Source organism: Hypanus sabinus, chromosome 3, assembly GCF_030144855.1.
Source record: "Hypanus sabinus isolate sHypSab1 chromosome 3, sHypSab1.hap1, whole genome shotgun sequence".
NCBI classification, from domain to species: Eukaryota; Metazoa; Chordata; class Chondrichthyes; order Myliobatiformes; family Dasyatidae; genus Hypanus; species Hypanus sabinus.
In genome coordinates this window covers 144796515-144815739 of record NC_082708.1, presented here as the reverse complement: position 1 = coordinate 144815739, position 19225 = coordinate 144796515, and the positions used below count along the sequence as shown (strand labels likewise).

Genomic DNA, 19225 nt, shown 5'->3' with positions numbered 1-19225 from the left:
GGCTTCTTCTCTTTTCCTTTCTAGTCCCGATGAAGGGCTTCAGCCCAAAGTATCAATTGTTCATTCCTCTCCATAGATGCTGCCTGACCTTATAAGTTCCTCCAGCATTTTGTGTGTGTTGCTCAAGGTAACTGTTTCTGATTACCAAATTTTCAATTTGGTGCCTTTATACAGACTTGAGTGTACAAACTGGGCCTCAGTCTGATAATTCATCCAAATGATGACACCCCCAACAATGGTGTATTCCTACTTCATCCAAGATTACATGCTCAGTGTGAGGTCCATGATCAACTGCCTCACTGGCTAGACAGGTGCTACTAATGCAAAATTAATAAACACCGATTTACTTCAGCATCTGTAAACAGGCTCTGGCTTCGGTCTTCTGTTAGAAAACACATTCTCATAACAGTCAGTCATTCAAGGTGGAGATAGCAGTTATGAGAATATCTTTAACCTAGGACCTCCACTGCACATGAAGTATTTATTTTTACTAGTGCTAAAGTAACTATAGGTGCGCAAGTTCTCCCAGCTAATAGAGCTGCTGGCTCATGGCTCCAATGACCCGAGTTTATTCTTGACCTCTGGTGCTGCCTGTATGGAGTCTGCACATTCTCCCTCTGACTGCTTTAGTTTCCTCAGGACGTGCTGGTGTCCTCCCATATCTTGCAGGCCGGTAGGTTAATGTTCACTATAGGCTGCCCTACTGTGTCAGTGATTGGTAGAATCTGGAGGAATTGTTGAGGAATAAACTGGAATCAGTGTGGTATTGAGGTAAATGATGTATGATGGTCAGTACAGACTTGGTGAGTCAAAGGGGTTGTCTCTGTGAATCTATACATTGAAGACTGATTGACCAATTTAGCTCTGCCACTAGCATTCACCAGTGTCTCATATTTCTTTGTGAATTGTTTCCAATGGAAAGCCCAAATTGCAAATCCAATCTCAATAATGTTACAGGCTTGATGCAGACAAGAAGAAAAGACAAATCAAAATTTTAGTACAATGTTTTTTAGACTTTAATAATTAAGATATTATACCATGCTCTATTGATACTATTTATATTTGCTCAACTTTGCTTGGCCCCATTTCTACTAAATTACACCTTTTACAGAAAAGTTGAGCGCCAATTTTAACTAAAAGCACAGGTAAGATGTTAGGGTAGGTGGGTAAGATAAAGGCAGACAGCTCACTCGATCATTCCAACCATTTTAACACCCAGCCTGGCATTTCTATGTTCCAGTATCACCCACTGCCAGTGGTAATAAAAGAAGGTCAGAAGGAATGACATTACTATCAAGGTAAACAGATATGATTTCTGTTCTAGGATATGTTATTAGGGGAGCATGAGTTTGGGCATAATCAAGGTCAAGTGGGGACACTCTTTCTGACCCACTAGGAAACCATTTTAAGTTTATAAAATTAGGTTTCTCCTGACCTTTGCATGCTCTGGGATTGCAAGCAAACTGGTCTCCAAGTTACATGAGAAAATGCTGCCACTGAGGCATAATTCCTCGAAATAAAGTAGAAGCAGGCATTTTATTGAAAAACATGCTGTATCCCTATTTTAGGGGAGGAGAGACAGTTAAATCATAGCTTTGGCCTGTGCCAAAGCAAATTTTCCATTCTGTGCCGACTGGCTCATTATCACTGAGAAATATCTTAATTTTAATAATCTAATGTCTTCTTACTGTTTTTTTAAGATCTTGCCCTCACTATATACTCTTTTCAGGAAAAAAAAGTTAATGAAAAGAGAATCTGAAATGTCCTAACTCTGAAAGTAAACTGAACTGATAATGGTATAAAGCAGGATCACATCATTCATAGTATTGACAGCCCCACTATTATGAAACTTTTATCATCCTGTGTAGTGTTGAAAGTTCCTGTTGTGTATTTCCATTGTTTTCAGTGTTTCCACTCATCATCTCTAGTTCACCCAGGGTGCATATAAAGCATTGACCAATACATCAACAGTGTAGCAATACTGCTACTTGGGCCATTTATCTTGCCATCATCCCTAAAGGTAGGAGCATAATATTTTGAAAATACTGTTGGAGACCTTGGTAGAAGCACCTACTGTGTTAGCGTGACAAATGTCCAGCTGATACTTGCCGCACGTTTAGATGCTAAAAGCAGCACTTGTGTACTTAGACTTCTCTCTCATTCCCTGTAATGCACAGAGGCTAGGTCTAATTATTGAAACATGGACTTGGTTATCCACAAACTGCAAAAGGTGTTAATTTTAGGCTGAGGCATGATTTGCTCTCCCAAGTAGAAGTCATGGTTGATGACAAAGGTCCAGGCACTGCTGAGAGACTGGGATGCTACCTTCAGATAGAGAGATAAGATGGCTCTGAGTTCAGCAAGAGCTGTGCTTTCCTGTGTCTTCAGGAAGACAAAACGGGATTATTCTCACAGAATTATACAGCCATTTCTGTGACACCAGAGACACGAGGCACATGTGGCAGGGCATTCAGAAAATAAGTCCACCCTGCGCCTCTCTTCCTGGTAGGCTGATGGCCAAACAATAAGCTGGTGTGGAATGCCACCCCTTCTCCTTGAGGAGCAGGCACTCTGGCAGCCAGGGTCAACCCACATAAAGTTGCCAAGCCCAATATCATACCTGTTTGGGTGCTGACAGACTATGGAGCCTTGCAAATAGAGGTTCTAACATACATCTTCATCATTTCTTTGGAACAGTCCATCGTCTCCACAGGTTTCAAGACAGGCACCATCATCCCAGTACCCAAGAAGGTGACAGTAACCTGCCTTAACATATGCTGTCTAGTTGCACTGATCCAAACAACAATGAAGAGCTTTGTGTGGCTACTTGTGGACCACATTAAATCCCACCTTCCTGCTATAATGGACCCTTTTCGAGTTCACCTATCACTCAAGTTGGTCCACTGATGGTGCCATAATTTCTGCACTCCCTCTGTCCTGTGCCACCTATAAAATGGTACCTTATACACCAAGATGCTGTTTCCCAATTTCAGCTCAGCTTTTAATATGATCATCCTTCAGATGCTAGTGGATAAACTGTCCTCATTGGATTTCAACACTCCCTCTATAACTAGACCTTGACTCCTTGACTAAAAGGCCACAGGCGGTCCACGTTGGCAGCAACATCTCTTGTTCCACTGCTCTGAGCACAGGCACACCCCCTCTCCAAATCTAATGCATTTTTACAGGAGGACCACTGAGAGTGTCCTGACCAGTTGCTTCATATCAGGTAGAGGAATTGCAAGGCATCTGACAGTGAGACCCTACAAAGGATTGTGAGGATTGCTGAGAGGATCATCAGGGTCCCTCAAAGTCCAAATCAAAGTAAAATTTATTATCAGAGTACATACGTATCACCACATACAACCCCGAGATTCTTTTCCTGCTGGCAGACTTAGCAAATCTATAAGACAGTAATTGTAAACAGGATCAAAGAACAACAAACTGTGCAAATGCAAGTATAAATAAATAGCAAGTATGAAGTGATATGAAGTGAAGAAGCATGAAATAACAAGATGAAGAGTCCTTAAAATGAGACCATCAGTTATGGGAACACCAGAAGTAGAATGAGTGTAGTTACCCTCCTGAGGAAGTAGAGGCTCTGTTGTGCTTTCTTTGCAATTATATTTATATGATGGGTCCAGGATGACTCTGAGATAGTGACACCCAGGAATTTAAAGTTACTGACCCTCTCCACCTCTGATCCTCTGGTGATTACTGGCTCGTGGTCCTTTGGTTTCCCTCTCCTGAAATCTCTCGTTCACCCACCCAACATATTTATCAGGAGCACTGTGAACGCAGGGTCCTTAGCATTGCCAATGATTCTTCTCATCCGTCCAACAATCTCTTTGACCACCCCCCCCCCCCACACCATCTGGCATGAGGTACCATAGCATTAGGACAAGGACTATTAGAATAGAAAACACCTTCCTCTCCCAGGCCTTGAGGCTACTGAACTCTCGGCCACCACCCAGTAGAGTATGCTGTCTACTTTTTGACTTGTGTCATAAATGCAACCTATTATTTGTTAGTTTTATTTGTGGTAATATTACGTTATGTGTTGTGTGTGAGTTATATGTACTGTGTTGTGCACTTTGGTATAGAGAAACATTGTTTCATTTGGCAACATGAATGTATGCAGTTGAATGACAATAAAATTGAACTTGATGTAACAGATCACATTTTAGAACATAGGAATAGGCCCTTTGGCTATTAGTGTTGTGCCGTTAATTAAGCTAATGATGTCTAGTTATACTAGTCCCTTCTGCGTTCATGTGATCCCTATCCCTCTATCTTTGTACCTATCTAAGAGCACCTTATATGAATGTGGGCACGCTATGTTGGCACCAGTATACATGATGATACTTGCAGGCTACTCCCAGCACGGCCTTGGGTGTGCTGGTTGTTACCACAAACAGTGCATTTCCCTGTATAGTTAGATATACATTTGATAAATAAATCTGAGATCTGATCTGAAATCTGAAAACTCTTAAATGCTTCAATCACGTCTGCCTCCGCCACTACCCCTGGTAATGCATTCCAAGCACCCACCATCCTTTGTTTAAAAAAAACTTGCCCCGCATACCTTTTTTGATCTTTCTCCACTCACCTTAAATGCACACTCTCTAGTATTAGGCATTTGAGTCTGGAGAAAAAGATACCAGAATTCTGTTCTCTCTACGCCTCTTGTAATTTTATAAAAGTCTATTAGGCCTCCTCTCAGCCTCTGAAAAACAACCCTGTTTTGTCCAACCCCTCCAGGCAACATCTTGGTAAAGTTCAATTGCACCCTCTCCAAAACCCCCACATTCTTCTTGTAATGGGATGACCAGAATTGAATTGATATACTCTAATGCAGCCTGAACTGAATTTTAGAAGGCTGCAACATAATTTCCTGACTCACAAACTCAACTAATGCATTCTTTACCACCTTATCAACTTGTGTGTCCACTGTCAGGGGGTTATAAACTTGGGCCCCTAAATCCCGCTGTATGTCAATGCTGTAAATATCCTGCACATTAACAGTTACTTTCTAGTTACATTTTTATCTCCCCGCCTACAACATCTCACCCTTACCGTTTCTGCAACTAATCCATATTCCACTGTATCCTTTGACAATCTTCGCCACTATCCACAACTCCACCGATCTGTGTCATCTACAATGAATTCTCCTGCTGTAAGAAAGTGCAGGCTGTTATTACCAGTACCTTGATCACCACTTCTTCCTCAATTAAAGTTTCTAAAAGAAATTATCCAAACACTGTTGCATTACTGTTAATGGGAGCTTACATTATGTAAATTGACTGCTGCGTTTCCTGCAATACAACAGGGACTGCTCCTCAAAAATCATTTCAAGTGCTGTAAAGTGATTTGGAATAACTTGATAGGATTGTAAAAATGCAAGATATTTTCCATGGATTTGCTTCTTCTATTTCTTCTACCCAGAGTCCATGTCTAAATACTGAAGTAGGGACTCCCCCGGTCCTTCTTTGCCCAGAGGCAATGACTGATTATTATATCCTGCACCTTTGCCTCATTCTCTATTGATCTTTTGTCCCATTTGATTCTTTATTTTAAGGATCACTAAGGGGATGATGTTCCAAATATGTAGCCTTAACACTGCCTACTGTGAGCATATAGCAGGAAATCGCATCCACTCAAAAAACAGTCACCCTTTAATTTCCTTCTCTGAAAGAAAACATCAGATGGTGTTGTTAATAACTCTCTGATCCTCTGTCTGCTTCTCAACATTCATCAGTCCAGCTCCTTTTAAACTTTTTGGTTGACTCTGACTCAACGCCCTTCTGTGGGAGTTTGATCCCCACTTCCTCTCTCCTGTGGAGGAAAAACATTCCATTTTCTGCCTTGCTTGAGGCTTGTAGTAAATAAGGAGTCTATTTAGAATAAAACCTGCATACCCTTCTATAGTTTATTTAATCAATGAGGCAAGGTAAATATAATTTCAGAATTTGTGCATGCTGTAGCTAATAACTCAGATTCTTAACATCATCTTTCTTTCATTTTAAGCAGTTTATTGAAGCAAATTCGAAATGAACTAAGTACTGGGTGAGAATGCAGGCTGATAGCAGCCACACCAAGGATAATTCATCAGGATTTATACAAGAGTTTAGAGACCTTGACCTTCAGTTGTTCCTGTACAGTATATTTAAATATGCAACGTAAAGTACTCAACAACTTTAAGGAAATAGACTCAGAAATTTTTCCAGGAATTAACTCCCTGTGTATCTTCTCTTTCCTGCAATGAACAAGCAGAGTTCCCACATGCCTCTTCAATTTTCTCTCTTCACTTGGGCAATTCCCTGGTCTTCTGTTGGATGGGAATTCTACAGGGGTTTAATGTACTTTGGATATACCCTAAGTTAAAGAGCTGGGAAATGCATTGGCATGAGTGTTATAAATGATCTTGTGTTTGGGTGACAGGAGTATCAAAAATGCTTTCATGTTTTCAAATCACAAACCAAATGGGAAATGTTATGAACACTCACGGCCAAGAGTATCATTGGGTGCATTTACAGCGAGCTGTTCAGTCATACGTGAGTGCACATTTAGAAGTGTCACTATGTTGTCGAACCCCAGAGCATGTTCCCACTTAGAAGGTTCCAGAACTGGTCTCTTCCTCATAAAGTGGCCCATGTTTCCTCTATAGGTGCACACAATACCCACCCCTGTATGACAATATCAGTTGCCTAGCCAATTCCCATCATGTAATATCAGATATCAAATCAAGCCATGATTATTTGTTTGATATCTATCTGTAATATTTAAAGAAAAATATCAGCAGTATTTGAAAATTTCATTCAGAATAATGAACTTTTAAGTGTCATTTAGCTTTGTAAAGTTGGCTGACTAATTGTTGCTGTGGGAATATTCACTCTCTGGTTGAGCATCCTTTTGAAAATAATGGCCACACAGCCATGAAAGCAGCAGTTAGACTGAGTGGAAGAGACTGAGTTAGTACTCATTAATATCTGTCCAAGAAAAAATCTGAAGAAAACCCCATGAATCTTTCAAAATAGATCCCTGTCCAAACTGAACAATGGTATCCTTTCTTATTATTTGACACTTCATTTGTCATTTAAGTTCGTGTTATGTTTAGCAGTGATTTTCCAAACAATTTCATGTTTTGATAATTTCACCTCATGTTCCATGAATACCTCAACAAATTAACTGATTTTTGTATTGACCTGATTATCATTTGTAGTGAAGCAGGATGTTTGGGGCCAGACCTATACTTTCGGTGCTAAACAAAGATCAAGGTCATAAACTGGGCCACCTCACTCCTGTTACCAATTATCACACATTTTTCATCCTCCTCCAGCCTTCTCTCTGATCTTATGTTATCTCCTGCTGGTACAAAGTCAGTAGTGAGTTCACATTCATGTTTAATTGGGCAGAATCATGTTGTCTTTTGCCGGTAGTTCTGATCAGAATTGCTGGTGCTCTGCCACTGAAACTGAAGTAATCTTGGACTTGGGTGTACAGTCAGTGAAACGTAGAAGTCTGAAATTTACTAATGGACTTGGAAAAGCCCATACTTCTTGGGATTCCCCAGTATTCCATCAGGGAATTGCCTCTTGGAGCCCACAACCTGTCTGAAGAGCCACATGATCATTTTAATAGGGATAGTAGAGCAAGGTTAAAGGAGGAAAGTAATTATTTAAATATTGTTTATGAGTTTGTGTTAGCTTTAATTTATTTAAAAGAATTTTCATTTTAAATTTTGTTTTAATTATTTACTTTCACAAGGAGAACAGGCAAACTCCACACAGACAGCTTCTGAGGTCAGGATCAAAGCCAGGTCTGTGGTGCTGTGAGGCAGAAGCTATACCACCTACATCTCCAAGTCACACCACCCCCGCCAGTACTTTCTTACTTTATTATCTTAATTTTAATTCTGTTACTCTTTTTCCTCTTTACATCAATGGCTAAAGAGTTTGCTTCTATACCTACCCTGTCCCATCCTTTCATGGTTTTAATTCCATCTATGGTTATCACAGTGTAATTTGCTTGCATTAATAAGAGTTCACATGGAAAAATTTTCTAAGACTAGAAGAAGGCATTACAAATTAAAAATTGATTAGTCACAAAGTAAAGTTCTATGATTGAGCATTGTTCACAAAGTAGAGCATTTCTCAGCATTTTAAACTGATTGCTACCATCACATATCATCATCAGGCAAGATTTTCATGTTTGCCTGCATTGCCTTTTGGGCATCTAGTTTCCCTGAATAACATAATTGGGAGCATAAACCCAAAATTCAAAAGTGGCAGCGACTATTTACCCCTGGAAAAGCCTTCTTTAACTAGGGCCAAAGGCTCAAAAATATTATTTAGACAGCCAATTTTATTCATCCTGCAATCATGCTACTCTGCAAGCTGACAACATTTTCCACACACTGCTTATCCTGAAAACTGAACCCTCCTGGCTGCTTTAAAACTTTTGCTTGAGCCAAAACTGACATACAAAACCTATTTGTCTAGACCTAATGCTCCTTTACAAGGATGACATGAGAATACTGTACAACAAACACTTTTTAGGTACCGATGAGGGCCGTGCCTTAGGTATACAAGGACTCAGACAGACTCAACACAGAGAGAGCTGTACTCTTGCCGTACTCTTTCTGAGGAGCAGCATCTATGCAACCTACACTCCCACAAGGTAGCCCTCAGTCATATCTGTAACTTCATAAAACTTCAGGAACAATGTCTCACCTAACACTGGATTGTTTTCTCAGCAGAAGCAAGGTCACCCTCCTTCCAACTTCATCCCTCATTCCAGCATACCGTTGATCCAGAGAATGTAGATGTGCTGAGGATATTTCTTCCTGTGGGGGAATTAAGAGGAGGGGTTGCCAGCCTTTCTTATACCATAATCCCCTACTATTGAATGAGGAACCCAGGTTGGGAACCTCCTATCTAGAACAAGAACATTAAAAATAAGGGTTCTCCTGCTTAAGAGATGGGGTGAATATTAACTTACATTCCAAGTAAGTTTTTCATTGCACCTGTGCATAGACATAGCTATGCATCTGACAGTTTCTGAGACTGTCTTCCTGAAATGGTGGTAGAAACAGAGACTCTGATTATTATTAAGTTACAAGTAAATACATACTTCATTGATGAGATGGTGAAAAATCAATGTGGATAGATGTGAATGCAAAGTTAGCCATGAATAGAATAATAGAGAGATAATGGCATGGAATTGGACACTTTGGCCCATCACTTTTACTGAACTGTCAGCTACCCGTTTACAGTAATCCAACATCAATCTCATTTTTATTCTCCCATTACACTGCTAGCACTTAGGGCAGCAGTGAAGGTCCTCCATCTCTGTCTGTCCTTAATCACACACAGATATAGAAGGATTTTTCATTGCTATTTCCGTAACAATTTTGCTAGACCAGTCAGGGTTGTTAACCTTGTGCTGAACCCCTGAACCGGGAGGTCCAATGGATCACTTTTAATTTGGCCTCTACCCTTTGACCTCTTTGGCATGGGTGACCCTACCAAGAGCCAAAGCATAAAACCCTGACTCTAGCCAGCATAGCTCTCTGGGTCATTGAGAAACACAAGCCTCCAAACCACGACAGGGTTGTGGTCCTCTTGGGGGACTCACCTACACATTAGAGACCAATCACAGCACACAGTTAATCTGACAACCCTCACACTTTCAGTGATGCTGCAAGGTAACGTAGCAGTTAGCACAAATGCTTTAGAGTGCTGCTGTCTGAATAGAGTTTGTACATTCCCACCACCCCACCCAAGACCACGTGGACATCCTCTGTGCGCTCTTGTTTCCTCCCATATTCCAAAGTCATATGGTTAGGGTTAGGGTTAGTATCGCTATGCTTCGTTGGTGCTGTCCCTAGCACCACACTTGTGGTAAACACAAAATACACTGCAGACGCTGTGGTCAAAGCAACGCACACAACTAACAAAGGGTCTGGGCCTGAAACGTTGACTGCTCATTTCCATGGATACAACACTTGTGGGCTGTCCCTAGCACAATCTTTGTTGATTTGGTTTGATGCAAAAGACACATTTCTCAATATTTTAATGTACACATGACAAATAAAGCTAATTTATTCTTTAAGTCTTTATGTGAGAGGAAAATGGTGCACTGGAAGGAAACCCATGTCTCTATAGGGAGAATGCACAAATTCAATACAGACTGCACCCAGGTTCAGAATTGAATCCAGGCCTCTGGCACTGTGAGGTGAACCACAGTGTCATCCCTGTTTGCTGGTCAACCCTGCATAAGAAAAATCATTGATCTTCTTGCAACAGCATTAAAGAGAGATCCAATGATGTTTTAACACTAGAAAAGCAAAACATTTGAAATATTAGAGGCTGGTCATGCGGGCTTTCCATTTGTGATAATATGAAGAAAGCATTTGAATGTATCTGCACTGTAGTTAAAGATAAAAGATTCTTGAAGATTAACTTTATTTGTCATATGTGCATAAAAACATTAAAACATACAGTGAATGCATTATTTGTATAACCAACCATCACAGACCAAATATATGGGGGGAGGAGAGGGGTAGCCAGCAAGTATTGCCATGCTTCCGGTGCCAATATAGCAGGCCCACAACTTACTAATCCTAACCCATACATTTTGGAATGTGGGAGGAAACTCACACATCATCGTGAGGCAGTACAAACTCCTTACAGACAGCAGCAGGAATAGATCACCGATTTTCTGATCACCAGCACTGTAAATTGTAAATCAACTTACATTATGTAGTATAGAGCTCATTTCTACATTGAATGCTAGATATTATTATAGGCTTATAATTACTTATTGCTTTTGTGTTTTCTGTTACTTTTAATGCTCCCACTGCTTAACTTCACAGCCTAAAGTCACATCCATTAAAAATTATGTTTACTTTTAAGAACAATAAAATAACATCTTACGTACTGACATTAAAGTCCACCTCAAACATTGCATTTTTACTGTGTTTCAAAGACATAGCTACATTTCCCATTGTGTTATATCATCAGCAAATTTAGTTAGTAATACTGGTTAGTACTCAAGGACTCAGCAGCTAACCTCGATGAGCATGTCTCAGCTGTCACGGATTTTATCTGGAAATGCACAGAGAACTGTGTGTCTCGCAAGACAATCCGGGTATTCCCTAACCGGAAACCTTGGATGAATTATGAGGTCCAATCCCTTTTGAAGGCTAGAGCTGCGGCTTTTAGGTCGATACACGGAATCCAGGCGTGAACTCCGGAAAGCCATTAAGGGTGCCAAGAGGCAATATCGAGCCAAGTTGGAAGCCCAGGCTAACCAGAGGGATGCCAGTAGACTATGGCAGGGTCTAAATGAGATCACTGGGTGCAAAGAAAAGCCTGGGAATATCAATAACTGTAGCACTTCTCTTCCTGACGAACTTAATGTATTCTACGCAAGATTCGAACAGAAGAGGAGCGTCCCTCCCCCTCCGGATGAACCGGACCTGGTGGCATCAAGATTCATCGTCACAGAGGAAGACATTAGAAGAGCCCTCCTGAAGATAAATCCAAGGAAGGCGACGGGCCCAGATGGCGACCTGGGACGGGTTCTCCGGGCCTGTGCGAGTGAGTTAGCTGGAGTGTTTGCTGACATCTTCAACTGCTCCCTGCTTCAGTCTAAAATCCCCTCATGTTTTAAGAAGACAACGATAATCTCAGTGCCGAAGAAAAGCAAGGTGGCATGCCTGAATGACTATCGACCTGTGGCTCTGACATCAATTGCTATGAAGTGCTTTGAGCGATTGGTTATGGCACACATCAACCATAGCCTACTGGTCAACCTCGACACTTTGCAATTCGCCTACCGGAGCAACAGGTCAACAGCAGATGCCATCTCTCCGGCACTACATTCCTCCTTAGAACACCTGGAGAATAAAGACACATATGTAAGGCTCCGTTTCATTGACTACAGCTCTGCCTTTAATACCATCATTCCAAATAAACCGATTCCTAAGCTCCGGAACCTGGGTCTCAGCACTCAGAGCTGCAGCTGGATCTTCAACTTCCTCACAGACAGGACCCAGGCTGTAGAAATAGGGGACGAGCTCTCCTCTACAATCACTCTGAGCACCGGTGCCCCACAAGTCTGTGTACTCAGCCCCCTGCTGTACTCACTGTACACCCATGATTGTGTAGCCAAGTTTCCATCGAACTCAATATATAAGTTTGCTGATGACACCACAATTGTAGGCCGTATCTTGGGTAATGATGAGTCTGAGTACAGAAATTAAGAACCTGGTGGCATGGTGTGAAGACAATAACCTATCCCTCAACTTCAGCAAGACGAAGGAATTGGTTGTTGACTTCAGAAGGAATAGCGGACCGCACGACCCCATCTACATCAGTGGTGCACAGGTGGAACAGGTCAAAAGCTTTAAGTTCCTCGGGGTGAATAACACAAATGACCTGACTTGGTCTAACCAAGCAGAGTCCACTGCCAAGAAGGCCCACTAGCGTCTTTACTTCCTGAGAAAGTTGAAGAAATTTGGCCTGTCCCCTAAAACCCTCACTAATTTTTATAGGTGCACTGTAGAAAGCATTCTTCTAGGGTACATCACAACCTGGTATGGAAGTTGTCCTGTCCAAGACTGGAAGAAGCTGCAGAAGATCATGAACATAGCCCAGCACATCACACAAACCAATCTTCCATCCTTGGACTCACTTTACATGGTACGCTGTCGGAGCAGTACTGCCAGGATAATCAAGGACACGACCCACCCAGCCAACACACTTCTTGTCCCTCTTCCCTCCGGGAGAAGGTTCAGGAGCCTGAAGATTCATATGGCCAGATTTGGGAACAGCTTCTTTCCAACTGTGATAAGACTGCTGAACAGATCCTGACCCGGATCAGGGTCGTACCTTCCAAATAGCCGGACCTGACTTGCACTACCCTACTTTCCCTTTTCTATTTTCTAATTATGATTTATAATTTAAATTTTTATTATATTTACTTTGATTTGTACTTCAGGGAGCGCAAAGCGCAGATTCAAATATTGTACGCTCTAGTATCAATTGTTTGGTAACAATAAAGTAAAGTAAATTTCAACACTATTCAAAACAAAGCTGGTTTCCACCCGCTATCCTCTCCCACACTTTTTAATCCTCGTGAGCATCCTTCTACATGATATCTTGTCAAGACATTCCACATCTTTGTATGTCCATTAATTGACCAACAATTTTCAGGAGATGTGGAGAGTATTATAGCATGCTTCTATTGTGCCAAACAGCTGACTGGAAGCTTAAAGAGCACCGGAATTTCTTCTGTCCTGCTACAGCAAATGCAAATTTAATATGGCCACTCGGATTGAGTCTTTGGTCCACATCAATGCCAGAATGCCATGGGGGTGAGGTGGGTGTTCTTAGAATGGTTATGCATTGTCCATTCTTAATGGCAGTCTTCATTTTGTGGCATATTCCCTCCATCAATGTTGCTTGCCAATTAAAACTCAAAGCATTGATTCTGTCTGTAGATGTTGCTGCACCCGGTCAAAAATGGCTGCTTTGTTGGCAAAATACTGAATGGAATTACACACTCACCAGCAATTGCTCTGACATCTGAGCTAAGGAGAGAAGGGAATCGTTAAAGATAACTTGACAGTGAATGCAATCAATAGATTTGAAAAAAAATGTGACAGACATCTCTTGCTTGAAGAAATATATTTTACCGGTTGTCTTTTTTTCTGCAACTTGCTTGGAACTTATGGGCAAAACCAGCCTCCTTTGTTAACTCTAACATCAAGAATTTCAGTCTCACTGGATTGACTTAACAACAGCTGCTGCTAATTGCAAGTAAATTGAACCATGTCAGCCAGAGTACAGTATATCACTGAGAATCCATATTAATGGTGTCTGTTTGAAGCTCATAGCCTTAAACAATGCATATGAATTTTAACCTTGACTGTCTACATCTCAGGCTTGCCGACCAATGAATTCAACTGCCAGAGAGCTAATGTTCCCATTTCATATAATCCCAAGGCTCTCCACTGGCAGCAAAGCCAGAAATTCCAAACATGACACTTTGCAACAAGCTATAAGACATTAGATGGAAACCAAGGGAATAATTTTTCATTCATAGGAGAAAAATAATTCAAATTGATTACTGGGTTTTTTAGAAAGGGGCTGATTTTTTAAACAACTACATTTGTCCATGGTAAAGTATCTGTTGTTGATCCGAGATGTCAGAAGCTTCCTGGAAAAGCTATCACTTCTCACATTTCAACTCTTTGGCTCTGCATTGCAGTTTGCAGACAGAGTTCTGCGAATGAGAGAACAGAAGGAGGCCTCTAAAGAATTTGTAAATGCTTTGTTATTGTTATCTTTACACTATTATTCCCTATACCTGCTGACTTACTTTGTTTCTGATTAATTTTGTATTGAAAAATTGGATTTATTGTGGAACAATCTGTCAATGCTTGATTGATGCGTCTTAGGAAATAGTTGGCACCTCATGTCTAATGCTTAAGTAAAGGAACGTTGTTGATCCTGTAGAACCCTGTAGACATGAAGGGGAAGTATATATTTCAATTTGTAATATAAGACTCTGATATTAAACAATCAAACATGGAGGGTGTCTGAACATTGCTAAGTGTGTGTGTGTGTGTGTGTGTGTGAGAGAGAGAGAGAGAGAGAGAGAGAGACAGGGTTTCAGGACTAGTTTCACTTTAACAATATGACTGTTCGCATTCATTTTCATAAATTTTAAATTGCTGACTTTTTAATGTTCTTGAACAGAACAGTTCTCTCTTTTTACTGATTAATCCTCAATGAGACATACTGATTTTAAAAGGGGATAGTAGAATAACTAAAGCAAAATAAAGGGAAACTATCAAAAGTATTTTTCTCCATATTAGTAGATGGACAAAATAAGATTGTGCCTTCAATTAAGTTGTTTCTGCCTCAGAGGCCAAAATATCTGGGCCGAAGGGAAAAAAGTACTCTGACCTCTTGTAGTTGAAGATTCCTAGTTTCTCCTTGTGATTCTTATGCTTATCATGGTGATGCAATGGTTAATACTGCTTCTTCGGAGGCACAGGCAGTCAAATTTGATGTGTGGATTTTGCATTTTCTAAGACAGGGTGGATTTGGTGCTCCCTGCCCAAAGATGGTGCTGGCAGGTTACTTGTCCATTGTGAATTACCCCCGGTGGACATAAATGGCAAAAGAAACAAAGGGAGATCAATGGGTTGTAAATGAAGTATGTTACTAGTCTATGGAGAAATAAGTAGAAGAGAGAATGAGACAAATGAGATTGTTCTGTTGGGAGCTGCACTGAATGGGAGCCAATACTTAGCACACTAAGTAGCTGAGGAAGGTATAAGGTTCTGTCTGTTCGATTTCTCTGTCTTTCCAATTCTCATCAGACATCTTGTTCTTGAGTTGCATTTAATGCATGGTGTACCCAAGAAGATTTGTGACTGTTAGTGCATGGTGTTACCATCCTATGAACTGATCTTTATTAACTGGCATGTATTTGCAGCTTTGAGAAGTCACTTTGGCCAACCTATCATTAATGGAAACTGGGCCATAGATCGACCAGGCTCTTACGAGGCCGCAGGAACTTTATTCAAGTACAAGAGGCCAAATGAGATAAGTACCACAGCAGGGGAATCCTTCATTGCTGACGGACCAACCAGTGAAATTCTGAATGTCTATGTAAGTCTAAACTGTAGTTTGAAGTGGGCAATATCTTTGGAATGGTAATAAAGCTTCACAGTGTTTCTGTTCATAAGCCAAAGGCTGTAATCCCCTGAGCTTGGAATAGAATTATTCCAGCAAAAGAAAAGAGCAAATTTCTGAAAATCAATTAAGAATAACTGTAGGGAAAAGATGTAGAACCCAAAAAAATAGAAATGAATAAGAAACATAAAGTGTCAATAAAGTGTGAGTGATAAAAAAATATTGGTACATTATTAAAAATAAATTGATTGTCAGTGTGTCACTGTGATGCTTATGATTGGAAGGAATGTCAATATAATTTTGTTGATTGAATAAACTGGTTTTATAACATTTGAGAGAATGTTGAATTTATCCCCTGCATTTTGTGGCCAGAGAGTACTTGGCATTCATCAAATCTACTGCTACCCACAAATTTTCATGAGATTTTAGGCAAAAAAAGTATGGTCAATTGAGGTATCTTTAACTTAACACCCAGTGTAAGGGAACTATTGAGTGTGTAAGTAAGCAGGCAACAAGAATCATCTTGAAATTTGTCCTTCAATCAGTAGTGCAAATTGTGCAATGTCATTCGGTCTACAATACTGAGTCCTGCTTTCAAAATTCAGCTCCATTAAATAACAGCAAACTTTTATATCCGTTATTTAGAAATGCAGATATGAGGATGAATTTCTCTCTTAAATAATCATTTCCTCACTGGTACATGTAGATGTGCACCAGAAAGAATAAGAATATTAAATTTATTGTAAAGTAGAAATTATCACAACAATTACTAAGAATGTTACAGCACTTTCAGTAATTAGAAAGTCCTTGGCCTTGTTGCTTTTATGAATGCCATCTGTTCATAGAGAGGATATTAATATAATTCCATTTTCACAGAGATTGCTAATTAATGCAAGTGACTATCACCACATTGTATACATAATCCTAAAAGTCTTGGTTAGTTCAAATGACATTTGATCTCAGGTTTTATGCTGCAACCCCTTTCTCATTCATCAAAACTTTGATTTATTTTTAAATAAACAATTGTATTTTATTTATATCTTTCAGGTGATATATCAACAAGCAAACCCCAAGGTTCATTTTGAATATGTTTTGCCAACTGACAATGTAGTCAGCAGCCATTCACTGTCACATACATCAGGGCACCATTTAGGTAAAAGTCTTTTTCCTCTTACTTTCATGACCATGTCACTTTCAGGATATTTTACGATAGTGCAATTTGCATGAGAGTATATGAATAGGTTCGCTAAATTCAAAAGGAAGTGGCAAAAGAAAATAAATTACGTTCATAGTCCCTGTCAATAACCACTGTAGAAATTTAGAAGGGTGTTGTCAGGGTTGGATAAGTTTAGTTGAGAAAAAAGATTGGCTAGGTGGTGGTTGTTTCCTCTAGAGCAGTGGAAGCTTTAGGGGAAATATTTCCCTATCCAGAAAGGTCCATAAATGGTATGTAGGCATTAAGCAATTACAAACAAAAAGGAGTTATACAGTCCTACCAAGTATCCCCATCCTGGAGGCATGGAAAATGTGTTCTTCAATACCTTCCCCCACTGACCAAACAGATAATTTATCCAAAGTGGTCATGATCAACTTCACACTCCCCCCACTCCAGCAGCCTAATCCACAACACAGAGTGTAATCATTCTTTATGCACCTGACACCACCACCTTACCACCATTTGCACTGGGTTGCAGTCATTTACCCGTATCCCCAGCCTCAACAACCTATTGAGACCTGTGGCTGTTCCTACCATCCAATCCTACTCTCACCTCCTCAAATCCAGCCAACCTAGCCTCAGTCCAAATTTTCAGTTGGCTGTCAAGCTATGGCTGTAGTGGAGCTGAAGTTTGCAATGTGCATCACTCTCTATTGATCTTTCCACGCTGTTGGCAACACCAGCTGGGCATAACTACTAGTGTACACTGGAACATCAACCCATATGTCCGCAAAGCTTTCACTTCATGATTTAGTTTTAAATTTAGATTATTTTTATATTGTGACTCTCTGCAATTTCCAAGCAACAATCAGGTTCTTGAACTTGGGTGCACAGTTCTAATCTGACCTCTTCCACTACCGTGGACTAGTCTCGGACTGGGTTTTCTTTAGTACTAATGCCTTTGCTCATTTTTACCCCTCCTTATCATTTCACTGCCTTTTACAATTTATATTTTATTCTAATTTAAAGATACAGCTCAATAACAGGCTGTTCTGGTCCAATGAGCCCACACCACCCAATTTGACGCATATTCTGTGTGTTGTCTGTACCTATGTGCCTGTGAAGTGCTGCAAGCAAGATTTTCATTGTACCTGCACCTCACCATACTAGTGCACATAACAATATACTCAACTTGACTTAATTGCAGACTGTGCAATTTCTCAGAGCTCCTCCTGCTCTCCCAGTTACTTCATGGGAATGCGGGGGAAGCTTATACTTATTTCAGAGAGCCATCCACTTAGTCTATGTCCCAGTACGTCCAAAATTAAAAACTAAATTCTAATCCCTTCCCACTAAGAAAACGAGAAAAAAACTAATGCAGAATAATGTAGGGGTAGGAATGCCGCAGCGTGTCAAAATCTTGAGGCTAAGTGATTTTGCTGCTTCTTCCATTTTATTGATAATTAATATGTCATAATTATTTATGTACATTTTGTTTTGTTGACAGCCGAGAGCTGCTCTGACGAATGTTGAGCTTTCCCCATATGACTCAAACAGCACGTTTTTCTTCTATTTACTCCTTTCTCAGAATCCAGCACTGCTGGCTACCATCCCTCAGTGCTCCTAAACTAAGTGCCTTACTGAACCATTTCAGAGCATTATTTTTAAAAACTTATCACTTTGATCTGAATCTGGTGTCACATGTAGGCGATACAGGGTAAGGTTAGCAGGTTTCCTTACGTGCAGGACAATCGTGAACCAGATGGCTTTTTATAGGAATCCGATAGTTGTATGCTCATTATTGCTGATCTAAGTTGTTTATGTTTTAATTCCGTATATTAACTTAATTCAAATTCTACAGCGGTCACCGTGGGATTTGAACCTATGTCTCTAGCTTGTTAGTCCAGACCTCTATATTACTAGCCTAGGAACCTAACTACTCTGCCACCGGTTTACCAATATGGCCCACTTGGGTGGCCTTTTTTTTTTGGATTTTGATCAATGCCAATTGAAAACTCAAAACCCTTTTCCCCTGTTCCAGAAGAAGCTCTGAACGGTCAGTTGTCATACGGAGTTGATGGTGAAGTGTACGTGCTACGCGAAAAGGAGGTGGGAAACTTTGTAAGTGGGGTCGATGAAAACCAGCTGCAATCCAGAAATTACCAGAAGAATCCCGAAGAAAGGCTGAACGCTTGGGGAGAGGGGCCAAGGAAAAAGAGGGAATTCAACTGGAAACTATTTGGAAGTACAGAATGCACTGTATCTTGTGGTACAGGTGAGAAATGATACCAAGTTTATTGTCATTCAAGTACGAAGTTCAAAGCATTGGCAGAAAACTGTCAGAATAATGTTGCAG

General features: G+C 40.4%; 1 protein-coding gene across 2 annotated transcripts in view; it reads left to right on the top strand.

The window, feature by feature from the left end:
- Positions 1–19225, top strand: part of adamtsl7 (ADAMTS-like 7) — a 501077-nt gene that overhangs the window by 428575 nt on the left and 53277 nt on the right. For both annotated transcript variants that reach the window (XM_059965295.1, XM_059965294.1), the window contains 3 exons: positions 15514–15689; positions 16761–16866; positions 18911–19144. In XM_059965295.1, the coding sequence (XP_059821278.1) occupies positions 15514–15689; positions 16761–16866; positions 18911–19144 (516 nt within the window). The remainder of the gene's footprint in view (positions 1–15513; positions 15690–16760; positions 16867–18910; positions 19145–19225) is intronic.